Consider the following 18,145-nt stretch of genomic DNA (forward strand, 5'->3'; position numbering starts at 1 on the left):
CCAAAGGCAGAAGCTTAACCAACTGAGCCACCCAGGCGTCCCTCAGACTGCAGAGTTTTAAAGTAACTTCTTCTATATTATATTTATACTTATACCTTGATTCCATACTAAAAATCCTGGTTCTCAGGGGGCATAGGAGATGATAGAATTGGGATATTCTGCAAATATTCATTTGTTTCTTCTATAACATATGCACAACCGTCTCAGAATAGCATACAAATAATACCATACCCATGTCATTATTGAAAACAGTTAACAATTCCTCTTATTTTTTGCATATACACTCTCTATTCTTTCCTCATTTAAAATAGTTGTGCTATATTTACATTGCCAAGCACATAACCTACATATTCTTCCCTCATTTAGTCTCTCATAAATAACTGCGTATTTAATGCTTGCCACTACTTTTTTCATGTAAAAAAATTATTCTTTATCAAAATTCTACAGATATAGGTCAAATAGTTCTAGATGGCTTATAAAGAAAAAGAGCAAACCCCTAACCCACCTTACTCGCTCTCTTGCCCCCAAGATTCTCCCTCCCCAAAGGCAAGCTCTTTCAGTTCTTCCAGCTGGATCTTACGGTATTTGCATCTGTATTTCCAAAAACTTGCTTATGTGAATTGAATCTGTTGATACATTCGTAGACCTCTGGTAACCTATTGGTTTCCTTCCTGCCCTTAAAGCATTACCCTTGAAGCCTCTGTTCTCCTATTGCGATCTATGACTGCCAAGCCCACTGCTGTCCTGGGATCTCTCTTCCTTATCACTGTAGGGGTGCCCTTCATTATCTTGATTGTGGTGGAGTCCCTGTTTCCTCTTTCTTGTTTTATTTCCTCTTTTTGGTGGAGCACATCTTCCAGTGCTTTCCTGGACAAGGTGGCCACCTGGCATTGATGGAAATATCTGCATTCCACCCCCACTGTTAAGGGAGAGTGTGCTTGCATTCAGGATTCTAGCCTGCATCCCTTCTTCTTTCCGATGTTTTCAGGCTTTGCTCTGTGTCTCTTAGCCTCCATGTATGCTAGAGTTTGGAAAAGTGGATGCCTTTCCATATAAACTGTTTTTTCTCACCCCCTTTTGAAAGCCCTTTAGGATCTTGTCCCAAATGAGCTAACAATTTACTATGATGTTCCCTATGTGGATATTTCTCCATCGATTGTGGTGGGTACTGGGTGGGCCCTCTCCATCTGCAAAATCATGTCTTTCAGTTTTGGGACCATTTCTTGAATTATTTCATTAGTAATTGCCTTCCTTTTATTTATTTTTTCTGGAACTCCCATTACTCAGATGTTAGAAATCAAGAAGCTCAAAGAATTCCAAGAAAAAAAAACACAAAGAAAAATACATTGATACATCATAATTTCCAAAGTAATCCTGGTAAAGAACAAAGCTGGAGGACTCACACTTCCTGATCTCAAGACTTACTTCAAAGCCACAATAATCGAAACAGTTTGGGACTGACATAAGGACAGACATATAGACCAATGGAACATGAATTGAGAGTCTAGAAATAAGTCCATACACCTATTCACCACTAGTTCGTATGTCTGTCATTGGGGTTGTCTAAAGCTCATTGTCTAGTTGATTCCTCAGGATGGGCTCATGGAAATGATGTTTCCTATATTCATTCATGTTTATAATCGTTTGTCTATGCCTTTTATATGAAAGTCAGTTTTGGGGGGCTATAAAATCTTTGTTCACATTTTGCCCCCTTGAATATAATAACATTACTCAATTTTCTTTTGTCATAAACTATTATTGTTAAAGAGTCTGATGAGAATTTTTTTTTCCAAATTTTTTTTTTTAAAGATTTTATTTATTCATTTATTTGAGAGAGAGAGAGAAAGAGAGCACATGAGAGGGGGGAGGGTCAGAGGGAGAAGCAGACTCCCTGCCGAGCAGGGAGCCCGATGCGGGACTCGATCCAGGGACTCCAGGATCATGACCTGAGCCGCAGGCAGTCGCTTAACCAACTGAGCCACCCAGGCGCCCTCCAAATTTTTATTTAAGTTCTAGTTAGTTAACATATAGTGTAATATTGGTTTCAGGAGTAGAATTTAGTGATTCATCAATTTTTGTTCTTTATTATTATTATTTTTTAAAGATTTTATTTTATTTATTTGACAGAGAGAGAGAGAGACAGCTAGAGAGGGAACACAAGCAGGGGGAGTGGGAGAGGGAGAAGCAGGCCCCTGGCTGAGCAGGGAGCCCGATGCGGGGCTCGATCCCAGGGATCATGACCTGAGCCGAAGGCAGACGCTCAACGACTGAGCCACCCAGGCGCCCCAATTTTTGTTCTTTTTTAAGTGACTTGCTCTTCTGTCTAGAAATCCAAAGAACTTGGTTTTATTTTGTTTTTTTTTGAAATCAGAGTCCTGTAATTTTACTAGACTATGTCTTAGTTATTGTTTTGGGTCAATTTCAGGTATGTGGTATATAATTTTGAAACATCTTTTTGTTTCATTAAAGTTTTCTTTATTATTTTTATTATTCATTCTGGTTCTTTCTTTGTCTTCTTCAGAGACTTCTATTATCTATATGTTCAATCTCTGTCCAAAATATTTATCAATGTCTCTTGAATCCTTTTTACCTCATTTCTTTTTTATTTTATTTTTTAAAAGATTTTATTGATTTGAGAGAGAGAGAGAGAGAGAGAGAACAGGGAAGGAGAGAGCACAGAGGGAGAGGGAGAAGCAGACTCCCCACTGAGCAGAGAGACTGATGTGGGGCTCAAACCCCTGAGATCATGACCTGAGCCAAAGGCAGATGCTTAACTGACTGAGCCACCCAGGTTCCCCTTCTTTTTGATTTTAAAAATGTCCTTCCTTCTTAGATTCTATTTTTCTTAGTATATGACATGTCTTATTCACTTGCTCCTATATTCTTTCTAGTCTAATCTTCGTTTCTGAAATTATTTTTCTTTTTACTTCTAATTCTTTCCTGAGTTTTGTGACATCATTTTTAAGGTTTTGAAATTCAGATATATCTTTTTCTTTCATGTCTTATATCATGTTCTTAATGTCATTTAGTGCATTTTAAAATATAGTTGGCCCTCGAACAAGCAACATGGGGTTTTGAGGCATCGACTCCTCACCCCTGCACGATTGAAAATCCACATATAGCGGTGCCTGGGTGGCTCAGACAGTTAGGCAGCCGACTCTTGGTTTCGGTTCAGGTCATGATCTTGGGGTCCTGGGACTGAGCCCTGCACTTAGCTCTGCACTTAGCCGGGAGTCTGCTTTTCCCTCCTCCTCTACCCACCCACTCTGGTCATGCCCTCTCTCTCTCTCAAATAAAATATTTTATTTATTTATTTTTAAAGATTTTATTTATTTATTTGACACACACACACAGAGGAATCACAAGTAGGTAGAGCAGCAGACAGAGGGAGAGGGAGAAGCAGGCTTCCTGCTGAGCAAGGAGCCCGATGCAGGGCTCGATCCCAGGACCCTGGGATCATGACCTGAGCCGAAGGCAGACGCTTAACAGACTGAGCCACCCAGGTGCCCCTAAAATCTTTAAAAAAAAGTCCACATAAAACTTTTGACTCCACAAAAGTGTAACTATTAATAACCAGAATCCTTACAACATAAACAGTTGATTAACACATATTTCATATCTTTTATGTATGATGCACTATATTTTTACAATAAAGTAAGTTAAAGAAAAGAATGTTATTAAGAAAATCATAAGGAAGAGAAAATAAGTTACAGTATTATACTGCATTTATACAAAAAAAATCCATGTATAAGTGGACCCACACAGTTCAAACACATGTTGTTCGAGGTCAACTGTAGTGCGTTACAGTTTTGATCTATTTTGTGGGTATGTCTTTCTGCATGCTTTCATTTTCTGTAGGAATGTTACTCTATTCCTTACTGTCTTTTCTTCTTATAGTGACTTTGAATGTAAAATTAGTTCTTCTGACCTTGAGAGGGTGGTGCATTCAATATATATCCCCCCAAATTCCCAGGACTTCCTTTTTTATTTTATTTTTTTAGCTTTCTGAGAGTTCCTGATTCTTTTGCTCCTGTCCCTAACTTTCACCTGGGCCTTTTCCTTTCTTCTTTGCTATTGTCTCTATCTTGCTCATGCTTGATTCTCCTCCCATCTGTTTCTTCTCACCCCCCGGGCCTTGTCCTGGATGGAGACACTGGTTGGTTGGTTTCCGGTGTACAGATGGGTTCAGACTGCTCCAGTCTTCTTTGACCTTCCTGCAGGCTCCTGGAATTGACCTGCTATTAGAGAAGGCAGATCCCTTCCAGTGTCACCTGCTGTTCTCAGATAGATGCCCTGACCTTTCCAGTGAATACGTGTTGCTTGTTTTGTTTTGCTGTGCTTAAGTTTGTCACAAAAGTCACTGTTCCGCTCTGTGTCTTCCTACACAGATGTGGATACCGTGCAGGCTTATGGCTACTTGTGGTTTGTTCTCATCCACTTATATTTTGGGTTCATGGAATACCTTGATATGCCTCATTTTGTTGTAAATGTTCTCCAAGACTTTTGGGTTTTTCTACCTAGTCACTCTGTCTTTTATATGGAGACTCAGGGAAATTGAGACACTAGGTCACTACCACCATAATATCATATAGTATGATGGTACCATAATTTATTCAATTACTCCTTTGTGAATGATGATTCAGATGTGTCCTTGGTGACTGTGCTATGACCAACATTTTTGTGCATTTATCTTTATATACTGGTGCTTTTATTTCTGTATTACAGAGTTCCAAAAGTGGGATTCCTGTGTCAAAAGATATGTTTTACATTTTTGTAGATTTTCTCAACTTACTTTCTAAAACAACTGCAGGACTTCACTCCAAACAGCAAGAAGCTGGAGCTCATTTCTCAGCATGGTCTGCAGAACTGGATATTAGCTGTTTTGCAACTCTTATAGGTCAGAAATGATATTGTGCTCTTTCAGTTTGTCTTTATCAGCCCACTACTATATATAAACATTTTTTTCCTCATATTTATTGGCCTTTATATTTTTTCCCTCTGATTTGCTATTTTATAAGTTTTGCCCCACATTCTTTTAGGTTGTTTATCTTTTCATAGTTATTGGTAGAAATACCTTTGGCAACTGGAAACTTTCCTTTGTATGTTTAATATCCTCCCCCTCCATCAATGGCATTTTAACTTTATATCTTTTGCCACACAGAAATAGTTTTTAGTTAGAACAGATGTCAATCTTTTAACTTTATGTTTCCTGGAGTTCTTATTTTATTAAAAGTTATATAATTCTTACCACAGTATCATACACATATTCTCCTAATCTTAATTTTTGTCATTTTGTGTTATTGTTTAGATTTGAGATCTATTTGGATTTATTATATGGAAAGGAGTAGTTTATTTATTTATTTTTAAAAAGAGGGGTGCCTGGGTGGCTCAGTCATTAAGTGTCTGCCTTTGGCTCAGGTCATGATCCCAGGGTCTTGGGATCGAGCCCCGCATTGGGCTCTCTGCTCCTCAGGAAGCCTGCTTCTCCCTCTCCCACTCCCCCTGCTTGTGTTCCCTCTCTCTCTGTGTCAAATAAAAATAAAAAAAATCTTAAAAAAAAAAAAGATTTTCTTTATTTATTTGAGAGAGAGAGCATGAGTTGGGGGGAGGAGCAGAGGGAGAGGGACAAGCAGACTCCATCCACACTGAGTGCAGAGCTGGATCTGGGGCTCAATCCCACAACCCTGAGATCACGATCTGGGCTGAAATCAAGAGTTGGAGGCTCAACTGACTGAGCCACCCAGGTGCCCTAGGTATAGTTTAATGCTCTTTTTACTCTACCATGGGCAATTTGTTTGAATTCTCTGAGCCTCACTTTCCTCATCGGTAAAATGGGTATAATGATGCCTATTTCCTATGGATGCTTTAAGGATAAAAATAAAATATTCAAAATGCATATTATATTTCTAGGCACATGGTAGATATTCCACAAATAGTGGATGTTGTTCTGTGAGATAGTGTAGTGGGAAGAATGAAACAATTTATTCCAATTGTCTAAGACTGAATTTCAAAAATTAAGAAATGATCTTTTTTATAGTTGATATGAAATTAATGAGATAATATGAAAAGCTTCTTGTATGTATCAGGTAAGCAATGCATGATGACTATTCCACTGTTATCATTTCCATTATTACTACTATTATTAGCAATATTGTTGCCATCAATACCTTCAGACCAGGAGGTACTGAAGAAACTTATCAGTGAGGAGTCAGGATACTTGGGTTTCTAGGTTCTGTTACTGGCTGTCTTCATAGACACTTAATTCATCTGAGTTTTTATTTCTTTGTATATATACAATGAAGGGATGGTCTAGGTCACAAGTCACAGCTAACCTGCTGGTATTACCACTGAACATAATAACTGCCTATTCACCTTTTTAAAAAAATGACGTAGAAATCCAACACACTGCCAGCCAAAAATGTCTGTGGGCTTCTCGTTTACCACTCCAGATGAAGATATTTGAGAATTGGACTTGAAATAAATGAAGACATAAATTAGGCTAATTTGGAAATGACTTTATTATACCAAATATGTATTTTTTAAATGTGACTTTAAAAATTTTTTTCTTCTGAAGCTTTACTTTATAAAAGCCCCTATTTTTATTAGATGTATATATAGTACAAAATATAGGAAGGGAATAAATATAAAAAAGTTCAGTTTTTCTCTACCATGCAAGCACAATCTGTTTTTAGGGGTATTTTACTTCTATGAGGTATGAATGGCAGAAATAAACAATTTATTTATTCTAGACCAATATCTTGGCTTACAACATTTTACTTTGATCTTTCAAAGCCTTTGATGAATAATATATCAGGTTTTAAAGGGGAATAGATATAATGCATTTAAATTCCATACTATTAGAGCTGCTACTAAAGATCTATAAGAGAATATCCCCAACATCAGAAAAGCTGACCAATTTTTGAAAAGTCTAGAATATATATGGTAGTATTGCTTTGAAGAAGAAACTAGTCTCCTTTGAATAATGACAGTGTTGGGACTGCAATAGTTGGAAATTATCCTTAAAGATATTGTGTTACTTGAAAATTGAATATGGGGACTAGAAAAATGATGTATCATTAGGAATCCATTTAGGATAGCTATTCTTTCTGTATTTTACTTAAGGCTAAATGATTATACCACTGAATTGCAGAGCTTGACCCGTCGTAGCATCAGGGTCCACATGTGCCTCTTCAGTGATTTGTTGCTATCTTACTAAGCTGTCACTGGGACATGATAGTGTCTCAGGAAGGTCAGATCTGTGGCACAGGGACTCAAGCCAGGCAGCTGTGTAGACGCAATGTCCTGATGGGGGAAATGACATGTTTCTCCTGTCTGAACACTTAAAATCTAAATATTTAGGGACGCCTGGGTGGCTCAGTCAGTTAGGCATCTGCCCTTGATCTCAGGGTCCTAGGATTGAGCCCCGCATTGGGCTCCCTGCTCAGTGGGGAGCCTGCTTCTCCCTCTCCCTCTGCCTGCCGCTCCCCCTGCTTGTGCTCTCTCTCTCTCTCTCTGTCAAATAAATAAATAAAATCTTAAAAAAAAAAAAGACTGCATTTAGAGTAAAGAGCTCTATTTTGATGATAGGGACAAAGCAAGAGCGTGGTCCTATTTCAGGGTCTCTGGTAGATCAGAGATGCATCCGTTCTCAGCCTACTGTTCAACTTCAGTGCTCGGCTTACCACCACCACCACCACCCTCACCACCATCCTCCTCCTCATCACCACAATCACCACCATCCCCATCACCACCACCACCCTCACCACCATCCTCCTCCTCATCACCACAATCACCACCATCCCCATCACCACCACCACCCTCACTACCATCCTCCTCCTCATCACCACAATCACCACCATCCCCATCACCACCATCCCCATCACCACCACCATCCTCACCACCATCCTCCTCCTCATCACCACAATCACCACCATCCCCATCACCACCATCCCCATCACCACCACCACCCTCACCACCATCCTCCTCCTCATCACCACAATCACCACCATCCCCATCACCACCACCACCCTCACCACCGCTACCACCCTTTGCAGCAGCACTGCTAGTAGCATTAATTCTCGCCTTGGTGATCACAGTGTCTTTCAAACTAGCTTCGCTGCTTCTAGCCATTCATCCTCTCTCATCTTTCCTCTATTTTTTCCATATGAATTATCTCATATCAAAGTTCTGATCATATCTCTTGCCTGCTTAAAAGCTGGAGTTTTAATTAATCTTTAATCAATCCCATTCCTAATAAATGAAGTCCAGTCCCCTGGGCCTGGCATGCAAAGCCATGCATTAAATATATCCAGGGAGGGGCGCCTGGGTGGCTCAGTAGGTTAAGCGTCTGCCTTTGGCTCAGGTCATGATCCCAGGGTCCTGGGATTGAGTCCCACAGCAGGGAGCCTGCTTTTCCTTTTCCCTCTGCCCCTTCCCCCTGCTCGTGCTCTCTCTCTCTCTCTCAAATAAATAAATAAGTAAATCTTTAAAAAAATATATATCCAGTGCAAAATTCAGGACAGATTTCCCGTTGCTGCCTCTACAAGTATTTTGAACTCCAACAAAACTAACACATTCACTCTTCCTTGAATATGCTTTAGGGAAGCATTTTTCAAAATTCAGATAAAATACTACTTTATTAGAATCTCTTGGAATATTTGTTAAAATGTATATTCCTAGACTGCATGCTTGGAAACTCTCTCTTTAGAATCCTGGGTTCTTAGCACTGTTTTCTCCTTAGTTTCAGGATCTTGTTGATTATTCTGTGACCACAAAGTCCCATTTAACATCTGGTTCCTTACATACCTTACAGGGTGTTTTATAAAATAATATTATGAAAATATAAAGCAATTCGCAAAGTGTCTGACCCAGTAAAGGTGACTCTTATAATACTTGCCCTGCCTACCTCAAAGTGTCTTGTGATGTTCAAGTAAATAATAATGATAGCACTTTTATCTTATTTGTACTTTTTTTTTTTTTAAAGATTTTATTTATTTATTTGACAGAGAGAGACACAGAGAGAGAGGGAACACAAGCAGGGGGAGTGGGAGAGGGAGAAGCAGGCCTCCCGCGGAGCAGGGAGCCCGATGTGGGGCTCGATCCAGGACCCTGGGATCATGACCGGGGCTGAAGGCAGATGCTTAACGACTGAGCCACCCAGGCGCCCTTATTTGTACTCTTGTAAGCTCTTAGTGGGAATGGATTTTGTTTTGTTCATCGACGAATAACTTGTATAATCTGGTCCAGTGTTCTGCTCAATAAATACTAGCTGAATTAATTGTATAATAGTTATTTTTGTGATAGCAATTTATTCAGAGTTCCTACACATTATTTAAAAAATACCCTTCTTGTTGTGCTCCCAGAGGAAGCCAGCCCCTGGGGTATCTTCGGTTCCTTTGGTAGCCCCCCAAAAGCTGCAGGGTCAGGTCCTCCAAGAGTCCCAGGTCCTCTCCGCCCCTGATCCTAGGTAGCCTAGCCCTCTCCCACACTCTGAGACCTTTAATGGGAGAAACTGGAGGACTTTCAGCTATTTTGGATATAGCATTAAGTTGCCTTTATTGAGTCTTAATCCCTGGTTCTTAGAGGTGGCTTTTGTCTCATTACCAAGATATAATATTCACCTGGGACCCAGTTGAGATAAGTAGATTGTCTGTCACTTCCTGTCCCTGGGCCCCTGTCTTAATGACCTGCTCAATACTTGCACTTTTATGATTAGACACTGCTGTGGTTTTTGCCAGGGATGTCTACCCGGTCCTTCTATCCTTCAAGCATCTTTATAACCTCATCCATCAACTTCCTAATGGCAAGTGTGCTGGTACTGACTGACTGCTGATGAATTTCCAAGGACTCGCTCCAGTGTCCTTTATCCATCTGCAGAGGACCCCTTCCCTGGTAGACTGCTGATACCAGGTGCTTGCTGTCACTGAACATGCACAGCATGTAGATCAGGCTGATCCATCAGTGGTTTACTCTGCAAGTAGCCACCCCCTGACTTCATGCCCCGTGTCCACTAACCCTTATGCAGGTAATGGCCCACAGCCACGGTGCTCACCTGGCTGATGGTGCTCATGGCTCGCATGTAGCTCTCATTCCTAGAGCGGAACTTTGGTGATGTGAGCAAGCCGGCAGGGTCAAGACTGTCCAGGCTTCGGTTGATGGAGACTTCACTTACTGCCCTCAGGTAACTGTGACTCCGGATCTGGAGTTTGGGGGAGTGTTCATTGGAAATCCTGAAAGGGAATAAGAGAAGGGGCACATTTAGTCATATTCTAAGATGTAAGCAGTACTAAGATGTGGGAGCACTATCATTGATGTGGCACCCTAAATACTGGGATGAATAATATAGATGGCTTCCTATGATTACTAGACTCCCCCATGGTGTCTCAGAAGGAAAAACTTTTGACAGGAAATCATTAAGGTCTGATGATAGCAGAGAGCAATTAAAATTCTCTTCAGCCCATGAAATAATTTCCCCATTCGCATTTTCCCAGGCATCTGGAGGAGGGAGATAATAGCTCTGATTACCCCATCCCAGAATCCTGTCCTGTTTGGTCTGTAAGCTTTGTCTTTTACCCACTTCCTTTCTGTGGCCATCTTTTTGTTTTTGGACTTTCTAGTAACAGACAGTGGGTATACATCTGCAACTATATCAGTTTATCTCTACCAATCTTTCTATCATCTACTTGTCTATCTCATCTTTGTGTCATTTAGTTGAGACTGAACTTAGTGAACAAATCTTAAATTTTAGCCATTAACAATGCACACATCTTTAAATCTTGATATGTAAAGAAAGTCTTTACACACTTTGTACTCTTCAGATTTTTTCAAGATGCATTTTAAAATTATCAAAGTAGGAGAGACTCATTGCCAAGCTATACAGGAGTGCGTAAAACAGAAAGTGGGTCTCCCTCTCCACCCGTTTCTGCTCCAGAATTCTGCACCCTTAGAAGAACTACCTATAGCAATCTGGTGTATATCCTTCCTGTCTTTTCTTTTCTTTCTTTCTTTTTTTTTTTTTAAAGATTTTATTTATTTATTTATTTGAAAGAGAGAGAGAGAGTGTGTGAGAGAGCATGAGTGCGGGAGGGGAGAAGCAGACTCCGCTGCTGAGCAGGGAGCCCGATGTGGGGCTCGATCCTGGGACCCTGGGATCATGACCCGAGCCGAAGGCAGTCACTTAAGTGACTGAGCCACTGAGGTGCCCATCTTCCTGCCTTTCTATACATATACAAACAATTTATTTTCAGTATTTTTCAAGCTTACTTTCACATGGGATTCAGGGTGATTTTTCTTTCATTGTTAAATTTCTTTTATTTTTGCTGAAACGTTGCTTGCAGTAAAAGTTAAAGTTGATAAGAAAGATGTATACCCAATATCTTTGCTATTATTTATCATGCTGGAGATCAAAGCCAATGAAATTAGAAAATAAAAAGATACAGGGAATATAAATATTGTGAAGTAAGAGATAAGCTTTGTGTATTCATAGATTATATAATTATCTGGAAGATAAAAATCTGAAAAACTATTGGAATGCATAAGAGAGATCGACAAGATAGCTAGATACAGGATTAAAAAACACAAAAATTAATAGCTTTTCTATATACTGCCACCACCAAATAGAAATTTAAAAAAAAATCCATTCAAAATGGCAAAACATTATAAAATAAGTACAAATTATAAAAAAATGCAATAGAATTTTATGAAGAAAGCTATAAAACTTTATGGAAGGCAATAAGTAAGGCCTAAATAAATGTAAAGGAAGATAATTTTCCTTGATGGAAGTAATATTGTAAGAAAAAAAATTAAAATTTTCCTAAATTATTCTACAAACCTAATGCAATTGTAATAAAAATTTTCACAGATTTTTTTTTTATTTGAGTGTAACAAACTCATTTTAAAGTTTATATGAGGTTCATAGCAGCATTATTCATAGGAGCCAAAAGGTAGGGCAACTTAAATGTCTGTCAGCTGATGAATGGGTAAAATGTGGTTTATCCATACAGTGGAATATTAGTTGGCCATGAGGAAGAGTTTAGTACTGACATATGCTACAACCTGGATGAATTTTGTAAACATCATGGTAAGTGGAAGAGGCCAGTTACAGATTATATGATTCCACTTATATAAAGTGTCCAGAATAAAAAAAATCTCTAAAGACAGAAAGTAGATTAGTGGTTGCCTAGACTGGAATGTCTAGGAGGAGGAGGAAGATGGCAAGGTTGGGGGTTGATATCTAAAAGATACGACTTTTTTCTTTGGGGTGGTGAAAATACTCTAAAATTGTGATGGTTGCACAAATCTGAATATGCTAGACCATTGAATTGCACATTTTAAATTGTTTGGTATGTACATTATAGCTCAATAAAGCTGTTTTAAAAATTATATGAGGCCTCAAAATAATCAGATTTCCTAATGGAGGGAGTTCAGAGAGCAGACTGTGGTTGGCACAATGAGAGAAAGAAAGCCTGTGAAGGGGTTGCAATATAGCAATAATTTAAATAACCAGTGATAGGACTGAGTTAAGTAGCCGTGGAACTTGAGCAGATGGATTTAAGAGGCCACGTGAAGATTAAATATGGAAGATGATTAAGAGGAGGGGGTCTAAAAATAGCCAGAAAATAAAAATAAATAAAAAAGGAGATAAATATCCTATCAGATCTCAAATATACTTTATAACTACAAAGAGGAAAACCGTGTGGTATAGCGAAGGAATAGACAGATCAGTGGAATAAAGTAAGGACTCCAGAAACAGAACTGAGTGTCTATCTGAATTTAGTATATTGCAAAGGTGGTAATTCAAATAAGCAGGGAAGAGATCAATTACTTAGTAATGGTGTTAGATGAGCTGTGTGTCCACATGGAAAAAAATGGATTCCTACTATCCATATAGATTAAAAGATTAAAAATCAAATATTTACAAATTTAAAGTTGTCTAGTATGTTATAGAAGAATGTGTTTTATAATCCTTTTATTTATTTGAGAGAGAGAGCACGTGAGTGAGCACAAGTGGGCGGGGAGGGGGGAAGAACAGAGGGAGAGGGAGAAGCAGACTCCTCCCTGAGCGGGTAGCATGAGGTGGGGCTCCATCCCAGGACCTTGGGATCATGACCTGAGCCAAAGGCAGCCGCTTAACCTACTGAGCCACCCAGGCACCCCTATAATCTTTTTTTTTTTTTTTTAAGATTTCATTTTTAAGTAATCCTTATGTGCAACGTGGGGCTCAAACATACAACCCCGAAATCAGGAGTCACATGCTCGACTGAGCCAGCCAGGCGTCCCGTTTAATCTTAGGGCGCCTGGGTGGCTCAGTCGGTTAAGCGGCTGCCTTCGGCTCAGGTCATGATCCCAGGGTCCTGGGATCGAGCCCCGCATCGGCTCCCTGCTCAGCGGGAAGCCTGCTTCTCCCTCTCCCACTCCCCCTGCTTGTGTTCCTTCTCTCGCTGTGTCTTTCTCTGTCAAATAAATAAATAAAATCTTTAAAAAAAAAAAAATTAAAGAATAATGCAAATAACTCAATAAAAAATGGACAGAGGCTCAGTAAATTAGAGAAATGTTGATAAATTATGAACACCATTTGCACATCAGATCCGGCCACACCCAGGTCCACGTCCGCAGATGGTAAAGATAATCTCCACAATCCCAATATCCTCTTTGCAGTGTATAAGATTGCACTCATTCTTGAAGTTTGTATGGAATTACTTAAACACAATAGTCAAAAGAAATAGACTCAATAATACCAAAATGTGGGAATTTGACGAGCAGCTACTTTTTGCAATTGCACTGAGAAAGGGACCAAATTAAAATAGATCTAGAATTTAACAGCAAAAGTAAACCTCCTACATCATTATTACAAAAGGGAAATGGTTCTAAAAATGAATGTTCTCTATGGATCCTACAAGTAGCTATCAAACATGAACTATTTGCTCTGCCAGCTCAAGTAAATATTTGCCATGTGTTATGTGCTATTATGATGATTCACATGGGGTTACTTTATAAATGCTCATGGCCCCAATCCCAACGAACCAACGAACCAAAGAATTCATTTCCCCCTAAAGATCTCTTCCAGGAAAAGAGAGACTTAGCTAGAAGCATTTATAACCTAAAGTTCATGTCCCCTTAGAACTTGAGAATTAGATGACAAATGTGTTTCTTTGGCTATTTTGCAACCTGACGTAGGGCAACGATATTGCCAACATAAATGATGCTGCTGTGCCAAATAGTTATGGGGGCAGCAATGGGGGGGTGACTGTTTCATAAATAGTGTATATTCAAAAGAAGAAGCGAAAGTCCAGTGTTTTGAAAAATGAGTGTCTGCTGGCTGAGATGGGCAAATGAGGCATCATTGCAACAGTCGTTCACCCTGGTCACTTGTTATGAAATAAGGCATAATTCCCAAATTTCTAAGTGAAAAATCATTCAGAAAGGATTGAATAGTTCTATTTTGGTGAGTCATTTCTGATAAAACAATACATACTTTAATCATACGCTAAATATAAGGAAATGAACTCTTATGTTGTCCGCTTAGTGGAGCCCAGAGCTCTCCACATAAAATGTACAGGATGGATATGTGCTGCTGGTGTAGGAACACTAAAGAAATGCCAGGAAATAGTGTATTGATTACTTCATTTCACCTCAAAAGGAAGGTGATTTGCCAAGAAGAAAGGGCATGTGCATATTCAGAAATATTAGTTCTCATGTTAGATTAATTGTTTTTCTTTGTTGGCCTATTCACATGACATCTATCTCTTTCCACTTTTCTCCCTAAATTGCTTAGGCTCAGTTAATGTTTTGTGGCTTATCAGAACTGAGATTTTGGCCTGGCCGAGTCCCATTCATTATCATGCCCTTTAAGTGGACTCAAAGATGGGACACCCTTACGTTAGCCACGGAGCAGCCACGTACACAAGCTTGGCCCAGTGTATCAGTAAGGTTGCCAAAGAAGAGAAAAATGCAATAATACTCAGACTGCAAAATTTGAAACCAGTGTCCTTGAAGTGAAAATGATTAACTTGGTAATAGAGTACTAAAAGTATAACTTCATCAGATGAATAAACTCTAGGGATGTGATGTGCGGCATAGTGATCACAGCTAATAATAGTGTGCTGTGTGCTTGAAATTTGCAAAGAAAATAGATCTTTTTTTTTTTAATTGAGATATAAGATGGACAGTGTCAGATGTAGGACGTAATGATTCACTGTGAGTATTGCTAAATATCACCCTAATAAATCTAGTTAACATCCAGCACCACACAGAGTTTTTTCTTGTGGTGAGAACTTCTAAGACTTACTCTCAAGACTTTTTTTTTTTAAGATTTTATTTATTTATTTGACAGAGAGACAGCACAAGCTGGGGGAGGGGCAGAGGGAGCAGCAGACTCCCCACTGAGCGGGGAGCTGGACTCGACTCGGGGCTCGATCCCAGGATCCTGGGATCGTGACCTGAGCCAAAGGCAGACTCGTAACTGACTGAGCCACCCAGGCGCCCCTAACACTTTCAAACATATAGTACAGTATTGTTACCTATGGTCTCCATGCTGTACATTACATCTACGGTACTTCTTCATTTTCTAACTGGAAGCTTGTACCTTTGGACCCCCTTCATCCATTTCTCCTACACCCAACACTCGCCTTTGACAACCACCAACCTGTTCTCTGTATTTATAAGCTCAGTTTTTGTTTGTTTAGAGTCTACACGTCAGTGAGATCATATGGTATTTTTCTGAGAGTAGATCTTAAGCGGTCTCACCCCCAGGCCTGGCAACCACCCTTCTACTCTATGTCTCTCTGAGTTTGACCACTGTAGGTGTATCTCATACAAGTGAAATTATATAGTACTTGCCTGGCTTATTTCACTTAGTAGAATGTCTTCAAGGTTTATCCATGGTGCAGCACATGGCAGAACTAACTTCCTCTAAGGCTGAATAAGATTCCATTGTGTGTATAGACTACATTTTGTTGATCCTCTCATCTACTGACAGACACTTGGGTTGCTTCCACTTTTTGCTATTGAGAATAAAGTGACTGTGAACATGGGTGTACAAATATCTGTTTGAGTCTCTGCTTCTAATTCTTGGGAGGATATGCCCAGAAATAACAATCTCTCTTTAAGAGAAGTACTTAATCTTCCCTATTTCATTTCTTGGCAATTAAACTCCCAACAAATTTGGGGACCAACATAATAAAAACAAACTGTCACTTTTTTCTCTCTTGGAAAGACATACTATTTATCATTTAGGGTAAGTTTTAAGCACACTAAATAATATAGTAGTATTTCAGGGACTATTATTGCTATGGTTGAAAAGAGAAAAATGATACTTCTATTATTTGGTGGAAAGTACAGTAAAAAAGTGAGTATAATTTTACTGCTCTAGTAACTGCAAAAACAGTAATACAATTAAAACTCGATAGAGCATTACTGAGAACAAATTGCATCGAAATAATTAAGACATCCAAAAAAGTAATTCCATAAGCAGTTAGAGATTGCAGAAAGACGGTTGCCAATAATGTCAGTTTATGAACCAGTAAGGAAAGAAAAAATGTCATCACTAAGAAAGCTGTGATGACAATTCAAGTGTACTCCTTAGTAGAAAGCCCATGACGGTATGCTGTCGAGGGGAGCGGGGGGAACAGTGACCTAAACACTGCTTTGAGCTGAATACAGTGTTTCCTTCAATTTAAAAAGTGTCAGGGCAGAGCAGATGTACTTCCACAGACATAAGTTGACATTGACAAATTGGAGCGGTTAAAACCCGTGTAAAAGAGTTCTGATAGATTTTTCACAAAGTGCTTCATATTCTGACTTCACTTTGGGAAGAACAAAAAGCAGCTAAAGACAGACTCTTAAATAATTCTTATAATGTTGGTTTTCTTTTAATCCCCTTTGTCAAATGCTCCATGTCTACACTCACTACTGGATTGCCAAAAGGTCACAAAAAAGACATCTCTTCCATGCAATAGTCCTCAGTTGTTTTGAACACAGCTATCTATCCCAGCTAAGCCTTCTCTTCTCCGGGTGACATGCCCCCTTTATCTCGTCCTCTTGTGTCAAGACTTCAGGCTGTCCACTACCTTGACGACTCATCTCTAAAGTCGGGCCAGTTTGTTACTTTCTCTTTGACAACAAAGCACCCAGAACCAAACTTAAATTTCCAAATGTCGGCTGACAAGTGCAGAATACAGAATGGCTATTATCATCTATTTTACAGAAAATCCTTCTGGGATATGGCCTGAGAAAGCTCTGGATTGTTTGGCCTATAAGCACACTCCTAACTTCTGGTAAGCTCCCTTTGGACAACGTTTAGATCTTCATATCAAATGATGTTAAGTCATTCCAATTTTTGACACTTTAGTTCCTATTAAAATGAAATCAAAGGGGGATGCCTGAGTGGCTCAGTTGGTTAAGCATCTGCCTTCAGCTCAGGTCATGATCCCAGGGTCCTGGGATCGAGCCCTGCATTGGGCTCCCTGCTCAGCAGGGCAGTCTGTTTCTCCCTCTCCCTCTGCCCCTGCTCATGTTCTCTCTCTCACTCTCGCTCTCTCTCAAATAAATAAAACCCTTTAAAAAATAAATTGAAATCAAAGATTAATCCCATGAAATACATGCAATTGATCAACTGTTCTTGCCAGTTATGTGTCACCAGCATATGTGATAACAGAAGCAAACATAGCAATACCCCAAATCAGTGAGTATTACAAGGTCCTATGCATTTAAGTACTTTACTTACAATGTCTTATCTATCACACCAATATTCTGTATTATTATAGTAATTATGAAGCATTATTACCTCTATTTTACAAATGAGGAAGCTGAGGCTGACAAGTTTGTAAAGTCAGAAACAAAGGCTAGATCTGTATGACTTCTATAGTCTTAATCATCTCGTACCTTCCCTGTAATGATGCCATCTGTTTTCTTACCCAGTTACTTGTCAAGTTATTGACTGGGATTGGGTGAATCAGTGATCTTCCAAGCTGACTCAGTCATCAATAGTATAGTTTTTGCTCTAAGGCTGTTTCAGACATTCCCCTATCACCCAGCCCACATTTCTATAATGTTTATTTTTATTTTTAATTTTTTTTCTGATCTTCATTCTTTAATGCAAGCCTATAGTGATCTACTGTTTTAAATACTATCCTAAATGCAATTACAC

The 18,145-nt window shown here is 39.3% G+C and overlaps 1 protein-coding gene across 14 annotated transcripts in view; it reads right to left on the reverse strand.

The window, feature by feature from the left end:
* Positions 1-18,145, reverse strand: part of DLGAP1 (DLG associated protein 1) — an 889,834-nt gene that overhangs the window by 177,092 nt on the left and 694,597 nt on the right. For all 14 annotated transcript variants that reach the window (XM_078060566.1, XM_078060565.1, XM_078060564.1 and 11 more), the window contains one exon: positions 10,052-10,229. In XM_078060566.1, the coding sequence (XP_077916692.1) occupies positions 10,052-10,229 (178 nt within the window). The remainder of the gene's footprint in view (positions 1-10,051; positions 10,230-18,145) is intronic.

The sequence above is a fragment of the Halichoerus grypus genome, chromosome 13, assembly GCF_964656455.1.
Source record: "Halichoerus grypus chromosome 13, mHalGry1.hap1.1, whole genome shotgun sequence".
NCBI lineage: Eukaryota > Metazoa > Chordata > Mammalia > Carnivora > Phocidae > Halichoerus > Halichoerus grypus.